Source organism: Miniopterus natalensis, chromosome 18 (assembly GCF_054644295.1).
Source record: "Miniopterus natalensis isolate mMinNat1 chromosome 18, mMinNat1.hap1, whole genome shotgun sequence".
In the NCBI taxonomy this organism is placed as follows: Eukaryota; Metazoa; Chordata; class Mammalia; order Chiroptera; family Miniopteridae; genus Miniopterus; species Miniopterus natalensis.
Window position 1 is genome coordinate 38,503,765 of NC_142098.1, and position 18,282 is coordinate 38,522,046.

General features: G+C 52.1%; 1 protein-coding gene across 1 annotated transcript; it reads left to right on the forward strand.

Annotated features, from left to right (window-relative positions):
• The first annotated feature begins 118 nt into the window (after positions 1-118).
• On the forward strand, positions 119-17,698 carry NUCB1 (nucleobindin 1). Its single transcript, XM_016206097.2, has 12 exons — positions 119-421; positions 2,714-2,821; positions 4,946-5,078; positions 9,255-9,358; positions 11,979-12,164; positions 12,440-12,530; positions 14,913-14,971; positions 15,222-15,314; positions 15,388-15,480; positions 15,822-15,992; positions 16,423-16,522; positions 16,633-17,698. The coding sequence occupies exons 1-12, from the start codon at positions 296-298 to the stop codon at positions 16,743-16,745; spliced, it is 1,377 nt and encodes a 458-aa protein (XP_016061583.1). The 5' UTR covers positions 119-295; the 3' UTR covers positions 16,746-17,698.
• The last annotated feature ends 584 nt before the right edge of the window (positions 17,699-18,282 follow it).

Below are 18,282 nucleotides of genomic sequence, written 5' to 3' on the forward strand. Positions count from 1 at the left end.
GCACCAGCTCTCCGAGATCCCAGGAGAAAAGGGGGTGGGGGCTTGGGTCTTTGGTGTGGGGAAAGAGGGACTTGAGATCCCGGATCCCTGAGTCAGTGAGCGAAGAGGGCGCGGGGAGCCAGGACTCAAAGGCTGAAGGCTCCGGATTTTGGGTCCCGGAAAACGAGACGCTTTAATTCTCGACTCTTGGAAGGAAGGGGGGCGTGCGGTGCTGGGGGCCTGGCTCCCGGGCCCAGGCAGGAGGAGGCTGGGGACCGACGTTGTGCCCCTCTCCGCCCGCACAGATCACGCCGCCATGCCTCGCCCCGGGCCCCGCGCAGCCCTGCTCCTCCTGCCGCCGCTGCTGCTGCTCCGAGCCGTCCTGACCGTGCCCCTGGAGCGGGAGGCGCCCAAGGCGGAGAGCCCCGCGACCGAGAGCCCCGTGAGTGGCCCTGCCCTGCTCTCCAGCCAGGTGTCTGCAGTGGCACTACAATTCCCGCGGACCCCCGTGGGCCCTGGGTGGATGCTGTCCCCCACGGACTCGGCTTGGAGTTTGCCTGCCATTCTTTGTAGTCCCGGGGCTTTGACGTGGTGAAACGCGGGGGCGGGGGCGGGGGACCGAGGCAGAGGTGGCAGATGGCTAAGTCCCTGACTCAGGTGTGGGAAATCAGGCCAGATTTTAAGTGAAAAGTCGGCATCACCTCTACTCCCCCCTCCCCACTCCAACTCCTACACACACGCCTGAACCTCTCTGGGTGTTGTTTTTTGGTGTGTGTTTTTAAGATGCCCCTCTCCTCAAGAAGGAATTTGAAAGGAAAGAACTACACTTCCCAGTAGCACCTTGAGCAGGTGTGTGTTGTTAGCTAACTGGGCTGTTCTCACTTCTTGGAGCTTGTGGGAGTTGTAGTTCAAGTGACATATAAACTGCTCATTTATTCATTCCAATATGTGTTTATCCAACGCTGTGAAACCTTTGGCCTTAGGGGATTTGGTACTTGGAACTTGAAAGATTTCCTCAAGGCCAATGCCCTGATTTATCACCTAAATCCTACAGTTCCCACTATCTCTGGAACATGCTCCTATGTGGCAGGTCCCCACCCAGTGAGATAGGCCTCTGCCCAGTGAAATCTTTGCAGACACAGGAGGGCACCTTTGAATTCCCTTTTCCTTCATTCATCCCACACACTTCTTAAGCATCTTTTATGAGCTAAGGACAGTGCTAATGCACCCCAATGCTGTCACAGACCAGTCTAGCTGTCTGGGCTCCTGAGAATGGACACCAGGAGTGATGATCAGGGAGAAAGACTCACTGAGCAGAGATCTGAAGTTCAGGGAGGAACCATTCCAGGTAGAGGAAATATCTTGGGCAAAGGCTGTGTGGTAGAAGAGACCAGTGTTGCTGGTGCTGACTGAGCAAGAGAAGGGACGAGGCAGATCACTTAGGGCCTTGTGGGCCATGGTAGGGAATGCTTTATACCGAGACTAATGGAAAGTGCAGAATGTTAGAAACATCAGCAACAACAGATGGTTTTGGAAACTGAAACACAAAGATTAAGTAACTTGTTCAAAGACTAAGGTTGCCAGACTTAGCAAATGAAAACACAGGATATCTAGGTATCATAGCAGTCCTAGCAAGATTTCAACCCACTGTGTTTGGCTAAATAACAATCCCCAAAGATGTCCCTGCCCTAATCCCCAGAATCTGTGAATATATTACCTTATGTAGCAAAAGAGTGTTCGTAGGTGTAACTGAGTTAATCATCTTGAGCTGGTAGCATTATCCTGGATCGTGTAGGGGAGCCCAATGTAATCACAAGGGTCCCTATTAAGAGGAAGGCAGGAAGGTGAGATCAGAGGCGGTGTGATGATGTAAGAAGATGTCAGAGTGATGCAGGGCCATGAGTGAAGGAATGCAGGCAGCCCATGGGAGCTGGAATAACAAGGAAACATTCTCCCCTGGAGCCTCCAGAATGAGCTGAGCCCTGCCAACCCATTTTGCACTTCTGACTTCCAAAAATCTAAGAGAATATTTTGTGTTGCTCTAAACCACTTAGTTGGTGGAACTTTGTTTTAGCAACAATAGGAAATTACTGCACCCACAGTGGCAATAGCTGGGTGATTCTCTTACCGTGTATCAAGCACCAACTGTGCTCTGCAATGTAGTGAGAGCTATAGCAGATTGAGTGTCTTCTATGTCCTTAGCATCGTGCCAGGCCATTTATCTCATTTACTTTTCAGCACAGCTCTGAGAAGTAGGACCAGGAGCCCAGGGAGTTTTGTCTGTCTTGTTCATTTGCTGTATCCCCTGGAATAGCACCTGCCACGTGGTAGGGGCTCAGTGGGTGCTTATTGAATGAATGAATGAATGAATGAATGAATGAATGAATGTTTTACTGTTTCCCAACTAGTACCAGTGTGTCTGCTTTGTAAGCCCCACTCGGCTGGTGTTGGGCTTGTGTTTGTGTTTGTGACACTCATTTCGTCTCCACTACAGACCTGGGAAGAGGTGAAAGCTGAAGCCTGGAGGTCAGGCAGGTTCCCTGGGGTTACAGAGCAGGTGGGGATTAGAATTGGGCCGATTTCCCCCCTTTATCCATGGGGCAAGCCTGCTGCTCCAAGTGAGGGTCTCTCTAGGTCCCTCAGCAGACACCAAGCGGAGCAGGACCTGCATCCTACCTTTGAGGAAGGACTAGGGCGGGGACTGGAGCTGCCATGTTCATCTTTGTCACCTCAGGACACAGGCCTGTACTATCACCGGTACCTCCAGGAGGTCATCAATGTGCTGGAGACAGATGGGCACTTCCGAGAGAAGCTGCAGGCTGCCAACGCCGAGGACATCAAGGTGTGGCTGGGTACAAGGGGCAGGAGGGGACGTGGCTCAGAGGCCAGAGTTTTGGGAAGGACCAGATTCCCTAAAGGGGCCATGTGACTCCAGCCCTCAAAAAGGGAGAAATCACTTCTCAGGGTCACACAACTGGGAAGGGACTTGGGGGACACAGACTATGGTTAAGCACTAAGGTGGATGTCGCAGGCTCCCAGCCTTAGCTCTACTACTTACCAAGTCATATGACTGCCCCTTGCCATGCCTCGGTTTCCCCATCTGTAAAGTGGGGGACTAACAGAACCTGCCTCCTGGTGTTTAGGTTCAGATTATTGTGGGTCAGACATGTACCAGGTTTTGGCAACCGCAGTAGCATCCTTAGTAACTGTGCGTCAGTGCTCAGCACAGTGCTTCCTGCCTGCCCAGACTCCTCTGAAGGAGCCCTGATTATTTCCATTTTATAGAAGAGAATACTGAGGCACTGTTTGTCCTTCCTGTGGGCCCAGGACTGGCTGAGCCCAAAGCCCATGCCCCACCCCATCCCCCAGGCAGGGGTGCTGGCAGGGTCATCGTTCCCTCCACCCCCTGTGAGGAGTCCAGGCTGCCACCTGGAGTCCCTGCTCTGCTCCTCCCTATCCCACCACACACCCTCCCTGTTCGGGTGCTGTCAGATGTCCCTTCTGGAGGGGGCATCCCAAGTTCTCCAAACGCCTGGGCCCAGGAGAGGCCCCAGGACCTGGAACTGATGGGGAGGCAGCCCTACTCCCCCAAAACTTCCTGCATTCCTGGGACTCTTGTCCTTAGCCGCCTTTACCCTGAAGAGAGACAGGTAAAAGCACAGACAGCTGAGCCCAACACGTCCCACTGCCCATCTGGGGAAACTGAGGCCCACAGTCACAAAACTGAGAAGCTGGGCTCATATGACTGGCTCTGTCATATGAGGTCACCTTGTCCTGCTGCATCTGCAAGGGCCACACACCCCAAGGGACTGATATGAGTCATGAGTGACAGGAAACGATCTGAGCAGTCATTTAGGGGAGGGCTCCGGGGAAACCCCAAAGAGGGGCCCATCTAATCTGAAAAGTGAGAGGCTGCTTCTAGGGAAAGGATACCCCCAAGTGAGGTTTGCTTCTGCGTGGGAGTGTCTGTGGCATAGAAGTTGAAGTGGGTAGGGTTGGGATGGGGCGTGACGTTTCAGACAGTAGGAGCTATGTGTGTAAACCGAGCGTTCTGGTACATTCAGCTGTCTCCTGGCAGTTCCTTATAACCGATATAAAGACGAGGAGATGCGGCTAGAGAAGTGGGTTAGGGTTAGGGTAGGGTCTTGAGTGCCGAGCCCAGGAATTCTGCCCTGGCGTCATTGAAGAGCCCTAGGGGCTCTGATTGAGAAACAGTCATAATCCGAAGTGATAAGAGAAGTAGCTCAGAGAAGGCACCCTGCTCAGCACACTGTGTGTGCGTGTGTGCATGTGTGCATGTGTACGTGCTCACACAGGCACGTGTGTGGCAGGGCCGAGAGGGTTGTTGGGGGGGATTCTTCCCAAGGGAGGTGCCATCTGCTTTGAGTCTGAAGGACAGTGAGGATCTGGTCAGTTGTTGTTGTTGTTTTAATATATCTTTATAGATTTCAGAGAGAGGAAGGGAGAGGGAGAGAGAGAGAAACATCAATGATGAGAGTCATTGATCGGCTGCCTCCTGCACGCCCCAGACTGCCGATCAAGCCTGCAACCCGGGCCTGTGCCCTGACCAGGAATCGAACCACGATCTCCTGGATCCCAGGTCAATGCTTAACCGCTGAGCCACGCCCGGCTGGGTGATCTGGTCAGTCTTGAGTGGTGGGAGAGCTTCCCAGGCAAAAGGAGTGGCATGTGAAAGGCCCGGAGGTGCAAAGAGCCTTGAACTTGGGGGTCCTACACCCAGTTAGTGTTGCTGGAAGCAAGAGTGTGATTTGATGAGTGATAGGAGATGGGGCTACAGAGGTGGGCAGGGCCTCAAATGTCAAGCTGAGGGGCTGGGAGCGTGTCTCTGGGGCTCTGTGGAGCCCTAGGGGGCATCAGAAAGCTTGTAGAAGGTTCCAGAGAGGCCAGAGAAAGTGCCCCCTCCCACGCCTCCAGCCTGACCAATGTCCCCTCACTCGCTGTCCAGAGTGGGAAGCTGAGCCGGGAGCTGGACTTCGTTAGCCACCATGTCCGGACAAAGTTGGACGAGCTCAAGCGGCAGGAGGTGTCTCGGCTTCGAATGCTGCTCAAGGCCAAGATGGACGCAGAGCAGGAGCCCAGTAAGCAGGGGTGGGGCTGGGGGGCGGGAGCCCAGTAAGCAGGGGTGGGGCTGGGGAACTGGAGCCCAGTAAGCAGGGGTGGGGCTGGAGGGCTGGGCGGCCTCCCTCCTGGGCTTTCAGCTGATTTTGTACTAGGCAGGTGGGGCCTCCTGTAAAATGTGCATGGAAGACTGATAGAATATTCTTCCTAAAACAATTACTGTTATTGGCTGGTTGTTTTTCTGTTTGGCTTTTTTAATTCTTATTTTTTAAAATCATGGTTATTTAACATTTTGATGTAACTTCAAACTTAGAAAAAAGTTGCAAGGATAACACCAAAAATCTCCCGAATACCCTCAACCCAGAGCCTCCGGTTGTTACCATGTGCTCCATGTACCTTTCACTCACATTTCCCAGTTCTTTGCGGCCACCATGTCCCTTTACACCCAGGCATTTCCGTGTGATTTCCTCGGAGCAATGACATTTGCCTGCATCACCGCAGTCCCGTGACAGAGGCAGGAAGTGTAGCAGGTGACACTGTTTTTCCCTTGCTTAGATATTCTCTATCTCCCCCCACTACAGTGATTCTAATTTGCTGGCATTTATACCTGAGGTTATATTTTGTAGTCTAATTACTCGGCTTAAAAGATGAAAGAAAGTGCGCCTGGAAGACAAAGGTTTGGATTTAGATTCCACGATCCCAGCTTCTTTCTAACATTCCTAGATGTGGTTTGTCGAGTTGTGTCTAGACCATGCCATTTTAAACAGCTTTATTGAAATATAATTCATATACCATACAATTTACCCATTTAAAGGATATGACTCTGTGGTTTTTAGCATATTCACAGGTATGTGCGACCATCACCAAAGTCAATTTTAGAACATTGTCATCGTGCCAAAATGATACCTGGATCCTTTAGCTTTCACTCTCTTATTTCCTCACCGAGCCCCGGCAACCACTAACCTACTTCCAGTCTCTGTAGATTTTCCTAATCTGGACCTTTCATGTAAATGAATCATACAGTATGTGACCTTTCATATCTGGGCTTCTTTCCCTTAGCATTAATATTTTCTTCTCTTTTTTTAAATATATCTTTATTGATTTCAGAGAGAGGAAAGGAGAGAGAGAGAGAAACATCAATGATGAGAGTCATTGATCGGCTGCCTCCTGCATGCCCCCGACTGGGGACTGAGCCCGCAACCTGGGCCTGTGCCCTGACCAGAATCGAACCCCGATCGCCTGGATCCTAGGTCGATGCTCAACCGCTGAGCCATGCCCGGCCAGGCTAACGTTAATATTTTCAAGGTTCATCCACACTGTAGCATAGATAAGCGCTTCATTCCTTTTCAGGGCCAAGTAATATTCTGTTGTATGGATCTACCACATTTGGTTTATCCATTCATCAGTGGATGAGCATCTGGGTTGTTTGCACCCTTTGCTACTATGTACCATGCTTGTTTACTTATTGTCACTTTGTGGTATGTTCTGGTACTGCTGGGACACCCTTCGGCCTTCACTAAGTGTAAGGACATGCCTTCTTTATTGAGATTCGCCTCCAGCTTCTTTCATCTCCTGACACCCGGGAGGGATTCTGTGCATTGGTGGATGACGTTAAGGGTCAGTAAGAGAGCTGGCCTTTGTTTGTATTTCTGTCTGACTCCATTTATCCATGAACCAAACAGATCTTGGGCCCTCCTACATGCCGGGCATTGGGCACTTGCTGGAGCACTAAGGTGACCAGACGGGCCTGGTCTCTGGCCTCCTCTGCACAGCCACCCACGCCATCTCTGTCCTGCTGTTTAATTATTACAGAGTCAGAGTCTGATTTGACTTTTGGTAAAATAGATGTTCCCTTGTCACTAATGAGAGAAATGTCTCCTGGTAGCTGTCCACTTGTTATGTCCCCAGCACCGTGCTATAGACTTCACTTAGCTTTGTCCCTTGGACAACTCACAGTAGCCCTCGAACCTGACCACTTCTCTTCATTTCACTCAGGTCCTGCTTGGACCACTGCTGTCACCTCCTCCCTGCCACCACCCCTATTGTTCCTCTGTTTGTTTATTTCCCATACAGCAGCCAGTAGGACCCTGTTAACACCTGTATTCGTTCCCTGTGGCCACTGTCACAAATTACCGCAAACTTAGTGGCTTAAAATAATACACATTTATTCCCTTACAGACTGGGGGTCAGAAGTCTGAAATCAGCCTCACGGGGCCAGAATCACGGTTGCAGGGCTGGTTCCTCCTGGAGGCTCCAGGGAGCACTGTCTCCTTGCCATCTGCAGATTCTAGAAGTGCATTCCTTCCTTGCCTGGAAGGCTTCCTCCACCTTCAGAGCCACCACTGTAGCATTTTTCTCCAGTGATCACATTTCCTTCTACTGTAGTCGGATCTTCCTCTGCCTCCCTCTTATGGGACCCTTGGGATTACATTTAGGGACCACCTGGGCAATCTGGAATATTCTCCCCATCTCAGTATCCTTTATTTAATCACATTTTCTGCAAAGTCCCTTTTACCACATGAGGTCACATATTCACAGGTTCCAGTGATTAGAATGTGGACATCTTGGGGGCTGTTATCCAGCCCCACACACCCAGGTCAAATCCTCTGCTCGGAACCCATCCATAGCTCCCCAGGGCCCTCAGGATCAAGTCCACTGTCCTCACTGCTGCCTGGAGGCCCTGCCAGGGCTGCCCCAGCCCCTCCCTCCACTGCACACCCTCTCGCCCACATGCTTGCATCAGCATTTTTAGTCAGTGCTGGAGTGCAGCCCGGCTCTCCACCTCAGGACCTTTGCCCACGCGCTTTCATCTGCCTGGGGCATTCCTTCTCTGGGCCCCTTTGCCTGGCTGGCTGAGCTTCGCTCTCAGCTCAGATGTCACTTCCTCAGAAAGTCCTGCCCTGACCCTCCTGCATGAAGGAGCCCCTGTTTGAGTCCTTTGTGGTCATGTGTTTGTCCCTTAAACACCTGTTCTCTGTCTCTTGACTGGGTGCTCTGTGGGGCAGATTCTGTCACCGTCTGGTTCCTGATGTGGCCACAGTGCCGCAGAGTGGAGGCTCCGCTGCTTTGGGGGCATGAAAAATCAATTGTGAGTTTCCTGAGCAGCTGTCCCTCCTATGGGCTCATGGCGGCCCAAGCTGCCTCCGTGGCGGCGTGGGGCACCTGGGTTCCAGCCGCTTGGTTGTGACGTTCACCTCCACTGGACCAGGAGACTCGGGAGGGTGTTCTGGGCCTGACTCACGTCGGCCCCTGGGAGGCCTCTGGAGCTGTGAGCTGAGAGAAGCAGGTGCTCCCCCTCCCTTCGGGCCCGGAAGCCCCACCTTTCCTGACTGCTTGGCACCCCTCTGGGAGGGGGTTGCCCCTTCCCCGGCGCTGTACGCAGGCACCACCAACTGCGCAAGTTAAACCACAGGCCTCTGTTGTCACTGGTCTGCGGGCCAGAGTCAGATCAAGGTGTGGGCAGGGCTGGTTCCTTCTGAGCACTGAGAGGAGGTTGTCCCGTCTTTGGCTGGTAAATGCCACTTTCTTCCTGTGTCCTTTCATGTCATCTTGCCTCTGTGTCTGCCTGTGTCCAAATTTTTTTTTTTTTTTAAAAGGATACCAGTCATACTGGATTTGGGTCCACCCTAATGACCTCATTTTAACTTAATCACCTCTGTAAAAACCTTCTCTCCAAATAAGGTCACATTCTGAGGTCCAGGGGTTAGGACATCAACGGATGGATTTTTAGGGCCCACAATTCAACCTATAACAGGTGGAGTGCCTGCGCTTAGGAGTCTAGTGGCTGGTTCTAATCCTCACTCTGCCACTTCCTAGATGGCGACTTAGACAAGTCACTTCCCCTCTCTGGGCCTTAGTTTTACATCATATGGTTACATCGTTAATCATAGAACCTCTGTTGTAAGATTATTGAAAAGTTAATGCATGAATATAGTTAATGTGTTTAGAGCAGGGCCTGGCACATAGTAAGTACTCAATACATGTTAGTTGTTGTTATTGTTTGAAGCATGAGACTCAGTTGTGGCATCACCTCCTCCAGGAAGCCCTCCCTGATTGCCCCACGTTCAATCAGGCTGCCCTCTGGGCTTTTTCAGAGCCCTCTGTGACCTCCTTTACAGCACATCTGGACCAGGATAGGGATTTTGAAAGAAAAAACATTCTATGAGTTGGGTCTTTCCCCCTTTCCCCTCATCCAGATGCACAGTTGGATCACTTGAGTCTCCTGAAGCAGTTTGAACACCTGGATCCTCAGAATCAGCACACGTTCGAGGCCCGGGACCTGGAGCTGCTGATCCAGACGGTAGCGTGAGGGGGAACTACAGGCAGAGGACAGAGGGAGCTTTGTGGAGGGAGAGAGGGAAACAGAGCCTGGGACACAAGCCTGCTCACCTCTGCCCCCTGTTCTCCGAGGTCAGCCCTGAGAAGGCCTGGTGGTTTCTAAGAACCCTTCCCAGAGTCCCTATAGGAAAGCAGGGGTGTCGTGTCGCAGGATGGGCTCAGCTCCACAAAGACCTGGTTTCAAATTCCTCCTCGGCTTTGTCTTTCCCATATGACTTGGGGTGGGGGCTGTTCCTTCTGCGCCCTGTGGTAGGTGGATTAATGGCCCCTCACCAAAGATGTCCCACCCTGCCCTGGCCAGTGTGACTCAGTTAGTTGGGTGTCACCTGGTGCACAGAAAGGTTGCCGATTCGATTCCTGGTCAGGGCACATCCCCAGGTTGCAGGCTCGATACCTGGTGGGGGATGTGCAGAAGGCAGCCAATCAATGTTTCTTTCTCTTTCCTTCTCCCTTCCTCTCTCTCCAGAAAATCAATTAAAAAATCTTAAAAAAAAAAAAAAATTCCACCCTAATCCATGGAACCTTATAAGGCAAAGGGATTTTGCAGATGTGATTAAGTTGAGGATCTTGAGCTGATGGGATGATCCTGAATCTCATCACAAGGGTCCTTGAAAGAGAGAGGCAGAGTCCAGTACTTGGCTGTAGTGTGACCTCTGAAGCAAGAAGCTCCCCTACCAGCTTTGAAGGTGGAGGAAGGAGCTTCAGCATGGAATCCGGCTCTAGAAGCTGGAAAAGGCAAAGAAACAGATTCTCCCCTAGAGTCTCCGCAGGGAGCACAGCCCTGCTGACAGCTTCATTTCAGTCCAGGAGAACTAATTTCTGACCTCTAGGCCTCTGGCCTCCGTGCTGTAAGATGATAAATGTGTATTGTTTCAAGCCACCAAGTTGATGATAATTTGTTACAGCAGCCATGGGAACAAGCACAGTCCTCATCTGAGAAATGGGATTACAGTCCCCAGGGAAGGCCAAGTGTGGAAGGGGATGCCCAGGCCTGCCCCTGCCTCTCCCTGCTCACTTTGCTTCTGTGGGGCCAGAATCCATCCCTCAGCCTTGGCCTGGGCCCCGCTTTTCTGGCTACTGGAGCTCCATCTAGTGGCCATGAAGATAATAGCAGCAGCCATTTAAGTGCAGCCCAGCACTTTGCAGTTTTGGCCACTTATTTCCAGAACATTCCAGAAACCATCTGCTTTTCTCTAGCCCCACTTCATTCTCCATGGTCTCAATTCCCATCATCTACCTCTCAAAACTGCTTTCTCACTGGCACCTTGCTTCTGCCTTCCATGGCAGGGTTTCTCAACTCAGCCCTCTTGACACTTGGGGCTGGCTAATTCTTTGCTGTGGTAGATGTTTGTTCATCGTATGATTTTTAGCTGCATCCCTGGCCTATGTCCACTAGATGCCAGTAGACCTACCTTAGTTGTGACAACCAAAAATGTCCTTAGACATAAACAATTGTCTCCTGTGGACCAGAGTCATCCTAGCATGAGAACCCCAGCTATGTCCCACATAACAGCTGTATTAGTTTCCTATTGCTCCCATATAACAATCACAAACTTAATAGCTTAACATGGATTTATTCAATGTAGGTCAGAAATCCAGGAGGGTCTTATTGGTTGTATTAGTTTCCTGAGGCAGCCGTAATAAATTGCTAGACTCGCTGGCTTAAAAGAACAGATATGTATCCTCTCACAGTTCTGGAGGCCAAAAGGCCAAAATTCGTACCACTGGGCCAAAACCAAGGTTCTGGCAGGGCTATGCTCACTTCAGAGACTATCCAGGAAAAACCTGCTCCTTGACTCTTCCAGCTTCTGGAGGCTGCCAGCATTCCTTGGCTTGTAGACACACCACTCCAGTCTCTGCCTCCATGGCATTCTCCCCCAGTCTCTCTGGGTCTTTTCTATAGCCTTCTAATTAGGACAACAATCATTGGATTTAGGGGCTGCCCTAATCCAATAGAACTGAATCTTAATTACATCTGCAAAGACCCTTATTTCCAAATAAGGTTACATTTTGAGGTTCTGGGTGGATGTGAATTTGGGGGGGGACACTATTCAACCAAGTATAGTATTGTTATCTCCATGTTTACCAGAGGCAGAAATTGAGGCACAGAGAGGCTGAGTAAATTGCCCAAGATCACACAGTTAGTGGGATTTCTTCACACAGCAGAGCCTGGATTTGAACTCTGGGCAAAATAATTAGAGACCTCATGTTCTTTACCATGGAGCTGTGCTGCTTTTCCTATTAAATACACCTCGTGTGTTTTTCTTTTAACCCCATGACCATTGTTTATCGTGTGTTTTTCTTATTACTTATTCCTCCAAGATTTTCACATTGTGGAGGACTTGAGAAAGGTGGGTTAAAGCTGCTGTTATGTAACTGTCTGAATCTCTTTTGAAAAACAAAGAAAAGAGACTCTGTTATGGGGCAAGAGTGGGTCAGAGACCAAATAATGAGATCAGGACATGAGACCAAGACAGGGTGGAGGTTGGGTCAGGTTCAGAGTCAAAGGCCTTGCATTTGGAGGTTGGAATTTGACGCTGGACACAGAGGTGCCATGATAGTGACTGTCTGCCTTTCCCCAGGCCACGCGGGACCTTGCCCAGTACGACGCGGCCCATCACGAGGAGTTCAAACGCTATGAGATGCTCAAGGAACACGAGAGACGCCGTTACCTGGAGTCACTAGGAGAGGAGCAGCGAAAGGAGGCAGAGAGGAAGCTGGAAGAGCAACAGCGACGGCACCGAGAGCACCCCAAAGTCAATGTGCCTGTAAGGACCCCCATTCGTGCCCACCCTCCTCCCATGTCCAATTCCCCAAGTTCCACAAGGCAAGAGTGTAGCTGTAAAACTACAACTCCCAGCAGACTCTGAGGCAAAAGTTCCTTTTAATGTACCTAGCTATTTTCCAGGGGCTTCTGGGAATTGTTGTTTTCTTAGTTTCCTTGCTTGCGAATGACTGAGGGATGGGGGTATGAAGGGTTCTCTAGCTTTATCCCGTAGGATCTAGACTTCTTGCTCATGAGCCCCTGCTCTCACCTCCACAGGGCAGCCAAGCCCAGTTGAAGGAGGTGTGGGAGGAGCTGGATGGATTGGACCCCAACAGGTTTAACCCCAAGACCTTCTTCATACTGCATGGTAAGGTGGGGAGGGAGTCCCAAGACCCAGGCTGAATTCTGAGGCTCTGACCTTTCAGGTAGTGACAATGTACCATGGGAATGAGGCCCCCTTGATTAAGGGCGTAGAGTGACAGTTTTTGGTAGCCCAGTCAGGAAAGGTTTTCTTGACTAGCATTGTCTAATAGAACTTTCCATGCCAATGGAAGTGTTCTGTCTGTGTTCAGATGTTCAATGTGCAGCAGCCACCAGCCCCACATGACTATGCAGCACTTGAAATGTGGCTCTAACGACTAAGGACCTGAATCTTTAGTTTTGATAAATTTTTTTAAGACTTGTGATTCATGGTAAAATACACGTAACGTGAGATTTCCCATCTCAGCTCTTAAGTGTCCAGTTCAGTATGTTAAGTACATTCCATTGTTGTGTACTGGGTCTCAGAACTCTTTCATCCTTGTGAAACTGAAAGTCTTTATTAATCAACAGCTCCCTATTACCCCTCTCTCAGCCCCTGGTAACCTCTGTTCTTGGTTACATCTCTATGAATTTGACTACTCTAGCTACCTCCTATAAGTAAAATCGTACAGTATTTGCCTTTTTGTGGCATAATGTCAAGGAAATTAAATTTTCATTTGACCGTTATTGAAATTCACTTGCCCCATGTGGCTGGTGACTGCTCTATTGTACAGCACAGCTCTAGAGGGATGACATTTGAACAAAGACCTCAGTGAATGAGGGGCTGCAGCTTGCAGAGACTTGTGGGGGAAGAGCATGCTAGGTGGGGGAACAGTAAGCACAAACAGAGAAGTGGGCTTGGTCCATCCAAGGTCACAGCCAGGGTAAGGAATTTGGCCTTGATTCCATCATGGGACACACACAGAACAGCTCTGAGCAGAGGACTGACACCTCTGCCTTAAGGGCTGATAGACTCCATCTGGGTGCTGTGTCAAGGACAGACTGTAGGTGTGAGGGCCAAGGCCAGGAGCCTATTTAGAAAGCATGAGATGCTGGTGGCGGGACCACAGGGAGGAAGGAAGAGCAGTCGGTTTCTGGATTCATCCTGAAGGTCAAGCTAGTATGACTTGCAGACGGCAAGTTATGAAGTCATGAAGGAACAAAAGGGTCAAGGGTGACTCCAAGGTATTTGGCCTGAGAAACTGGAAAATAGAATGGGGAGAGCAAGCATGTTTGGCAGAGCAGACTGGGAACTGGGTGTGTTCGAGTTCAATTAGAGACGTCTGGTAGACGTATGCGTGGAGATGGAGAGTAGACAGTTGGATAGTCAAGTAGAGGCAGCTTGTGGGTGGCATCGGAAGCTGAGGGACTGCAGGAGCCCATCTAAGGAAGTGCCGGCCGATAGCACTCTTTTTGTACTGATGGAAAATGTCCTGTGCCACCCAGTGTGGCACCCACTGGCCACATATGGCTATTCAGCACTTAACTTGTAGCAAGTAGGACTAGTAAACTGAAATTTTAAAAAAAAATTATTTATTGACTTGAGAGAGAGAAACATCCATTTGTTCTTCCACTTATTGATGCATTATTGGTTGAGTCCTGTATGTGCCCTGCACGGGGATTGAACCTGCAACCTTGGCATATTGGGACAACACTCTAACCAACTGCGCTACCTGGCCAGGGCGATAAACTGAAATTTTAATCTTACTTAATATGAATCAATTTAAGTTTGAACAGCCCATGTGGCAGGTGGCTACCATACTGGACAGATTTGAAGATTAGACAAAGAGGCCCCAGACCTAAGTCCTTAGATGTACCAAGGTGTAGAAGCCCAGACGATGAGGAAGCCAGCAAAGGACAAAGCAGCGTAGCTGGAGAGGAAACCACGGGCACAATCTAGCCAGACGTGGGCTAAAACCCAGGCGTGGGTTTTGCAAGGTCAGGGGCTCTGGCCACCTCGGCAGGATCCGTGCAGGTGCGATGTGAGTGAGCAGAGGAGGTGGAGACAGGGAGCAGAGCCCATGCGGCCGTATGAGCTGGACTGGCAAGGGGGACGCTCCTCTGGCAACTGGAGTTGGCACAGCCTGACTCTCGGGGAACCAGAGGCCTCCAAACACCTAGATCCTGAGCAAAGGGGTCGATCCTGTGCCCCTATCACCAGGTGCTAGGGACTAAGTCATCCTGCATGACAGCGGCCCCAAGAATGGTCCCAGGGGAGCCCCACCTCCACCTACTCCATTCTCGGGACCCTGGCTAGTAGGAAAAGGGCTCTCCTAGCAACAGGCCTGTGGGGCACTAAAGCCTGCAGGCCACCATTCTACTATTGGAGACTTGTTCCCTGACCTCTAAAACACCCCACGTCAGCCCTACTTCCTTCTCCAGCTGGTCCCTCGGGGACCTCACCTACCCCGACTTCAGTCCCCCAAGACACGTTGTCGTCTCCCCTCAGATATCAACAGTGATGGGGTCCTGGATGAGCAGGAGCTGGAGGCCCTCTTCACCAAGGAGGTGAGTGTCCGGGAAGCCTGGCTTCAGGGGGTGCCCAGGTGAGCCGTGTGGTCCTTCCTTAGGAAGCCCCGCATGTAAATCCCGGGAAAACGACAACTCCCAGGGCCCTGGAGGGCAAACGAAAGGCCGCCAGGAATGGCAGTCGCCCCAAGGACTCGCGGGCATGGGACTGGGTGTAAGGAGGGGGGGTAGCCTGAGAAAGAGGTTGCCCCGGACCTCTCAGGACGTCCCGCCTCCCGCTTGACTGCAGCTGGAGAAGGTGTACGACCCAAAGAACGAGGAGGACGACATGCGGGAGATGGAGGAGGAGCGGCTGCGCATGCGCGAGCACGTGATGAAGAACGTGAGGCGGAGGGCCCGAGGGGCAGCGGGTGGCTGGGCCCCGCTCTGTCACTTACCCTGCCCCGGCTCCCCAGGTGGACACCAACCAGGACCGCCTTGTGACCCTGGAGGAGTTCCTTGTATCCACCCAGAGGAAGGAGTTTGGGGACACTGGGGAGGGCTGGGAGGTAAGGACACGGGGACTCTCTGGATCCCGAGTACGTCTCTCTCAGCCCTAACCCTTCCTTCAGGTTCCTGGCCAATTCTCTTACTCACTGGGTCTCTGCTCCGCCGCCCCCCACCCCGGGTCACTGTCCCCCTCTGTCTCCGGGTGTCTGTCCGCTGCCACACACAGACCATCTCTGTTCCCCGCTCTGTCTGGGCCTTCATCCCCCCTCCCCGGCGTCCCCTCGGGTCTCTGCCGTCCACACACAGGCCTCCCAGCCTTCCCAGCCCTCCATTATGCTCTCCAACATGGGTGGGCCGACGCTGGAGCCACCAGCTAACGGCCTCTGTCCCCACCCCGCAGACCGTGGAGATGCATCCTGCCTACACAGAGGAGGAGCTGAGGCGGTTCGAGGAGGAGCTGGCCGCCCGGGAGGCCGAGCTGAACGCCAAGGCCCAGCGCCTCAGCCAGGAGACCGAGGCCCTGGGCCGCTCCCAGGGCCGCCTGGAGGCCCAGAAGAGAGAGCTGCAGCAGGTGACTGGCCAGGCAGCTGGGCCAGCCTCCAGTCCCTGGTGGCCCTTGTCCTTGTGTGTCCAGAGGCTGGGAAGGCCCGTTAATCACTCTGGGATGGGTGGTGGTCGCCATCTTGAGTGAGGGCGGAAGTCCCGCCCCTCACAGCTCCGCAGATGCCATGTTGGATAAGGGCAGGGGGTTGTAGGAGGGAGAAGGGCGGGAAAGCCCGGCGGAAGGGTAGATTCCAGCAAGGATTCAGTGAGGGTTTCCGTGTCCCGAGCTGCAACCCGAGCCCTGACAAGGGGGAGAAGACTGGATCTTTCTTATTAAGCCCAGCTGTCAATGAGGGAGATGAACTGAGACCTGTAGAGAGAGGGCTATGAGCACTTGGCAGGATGGGGAGACTCGGCATCACACCCCCTTCCCTGTGCAACCCCACCCCATCCTGCAGGCCGTTCTGCAAATGGAACAGAGGAAACAGCAGCAGCAAGCCCACAATGCCCCAGTCCCTGGCCCCGAGGGACAGCTCAAGTTCCAGCCCCACAACACAGGTGCTGTCCCTGGGCCTAGGGAGGAGGGAAGGACTGTGGTGTGGACTCCTGGGTCTGAGGGAGGAGGGGCTGGGATGTCTAGAGCTACCGTTTCCTCCCTTCATTTCCAGATGATGCTCCTGTCCCAGCTCCAGCTGGTGACCAGAAGGATGAGGCTGCTTCAGAAAAGAAGGTTCCTGACCAGTCCCCGGAGCTGCCCCAGCTGGATTCCCAGCACCTGTGATTCTCCAGGACCGTGGCCTCTGGGCTCCTACCAACGCAGCCGATGGGAAGATGGTGAAGTGTCACAATCAACCTCCTCTGAGGACAACACATGTGGCCTAGGGAAAGTGGGACAGGGAGACACTTCCCACATTGCTACCCAGGCCTCCTACCTGCTACTTCAGCTTCCACAGTCTCCCAGTCTGTAGTCCCTTCTCTCTGCCCCCCTCCAGGGACCTGCCTTCTTGTGTTCAGCAGGACACTCACAGGGTCAGCTACCTTAGGGAAGCCTCCTTCCTCCTGAGGGGGTCCGCCGTGTCCCTGTCCTCCTAGACGGACTGGCCTCGCTGCCCCAGGTTGGGGCCACTCCAGCACCCTGCATCCACAGCTACTGGAATCCTGCCTGCTGCTCTGGGCTTCACATCTGCTGGTTTATGAGGCTTGGGTGGCCCCTTGAGACCTTTCTCTATCTTTTGTGGGACCAGCAATGCCTTGAAGACAGTGTCTACCCCATGGCTGGGTCGGGGGCAGTAGAGTCTTCAGAAGAGCTGATCAACTCTGATACCAGGAGTCCTGACTCTCCCTGACCCCTGGCTTTCATCCATCTCAGCCTCAGCCTCCTCCCTGATGGCTTGGCCCTTTGCCCCTTCCCCAGACAGCCACAGAAAGGTCCCAGAGCTGATCCAGCCCCAGGATCAGGTTCCAGCCCCTCAGCCTCAGTGGGAGGCTGATGCCTTCCTTTCTGGCCTTATCTACACTGTTGTGTGTCCTGCTGTATACTCCAGTTCCATCTAAATATACTTCCTGGAACAAATCCATGCCTGTTTCTTTGCATATACTATTCCCTCTGAAACCTCATTCCCGCTTAACCCGCCAAAGTTCTTCTCATACTTTAAGATTCAGGCATTTCTGAGAGATTGCATCCTGCTATCTTTCTGTTCTCTCCTAATGAGTCTGCTGCACACACACACACACACACACACACACACACGTCTTCAGCAGGATCTTTTCAGTCACAAGGACAGAAAACCCAAACCTAGGCTTGAACAATAAAGAAAAGTCCCAAGGTAGGGTGGCTCCAAGGCCCTTAGGGAACCAGGTTCTCCCATCCAGCTCTGCCATGGTAGGTGTGGTGTGGGGGGCTGTACTACTCTTGTTCCAAAGTGGCTGCAGCTGCTCCAAATGCCACCAACAGCTGGTGAAGGAAAAAGACAAAAATAAGGAGCCAAGAATTGGTGCCTTGTGTTTTCCTGGAATTCCAACTTTGCTATTCTGGGTTTCTGTCCTATGCATTTACCTTGTGTTTCTGATGTTTTGACATGTGGGGCCTTGCAGACACAGGAAGGACTGCCTCTCCCAGGGTTAGCCAGTTGCTGGACACAGTGAACTACTCTCCTGCTAGTGAGCATACATTTCCTATGCAAACTGTCCAATGCAGAGCTCAGACCCCAGTCACATACTTTACTGGGCTCCTACAGTCCTGGGTGATATTCACCTGTCCTAATCACCCCTTGCCAGGTGCCAGACAACTCGGGACAGTCTCTCCTCAGGACCTGCTG

Bases quoted from the DNA above. Each gene is read 5' to 3' on its own strand.
- NUCB1 (XM_016206097.2), top strand. From the start codon at position 296: ATGCCTCGCCCCGGGCCCCGCGCAGCCCTGCTCCTCCTGCCGCCGCTG. The intron at 9,359-11,978 runs GTAGCGTGAGGG...GCCTTTCCCCAG, and splicing joins TGGAGCTGCTGATCCAGACG to GCCACGCGGGACCTTGCCCA. The intron at 12,531-14,912 runs GTAAGGTGGGGA...GTCTCCCCTCAG, and splicing joins GACCTTCTTCATACTGCATG to ATATCAACAGTGATGGGGTC.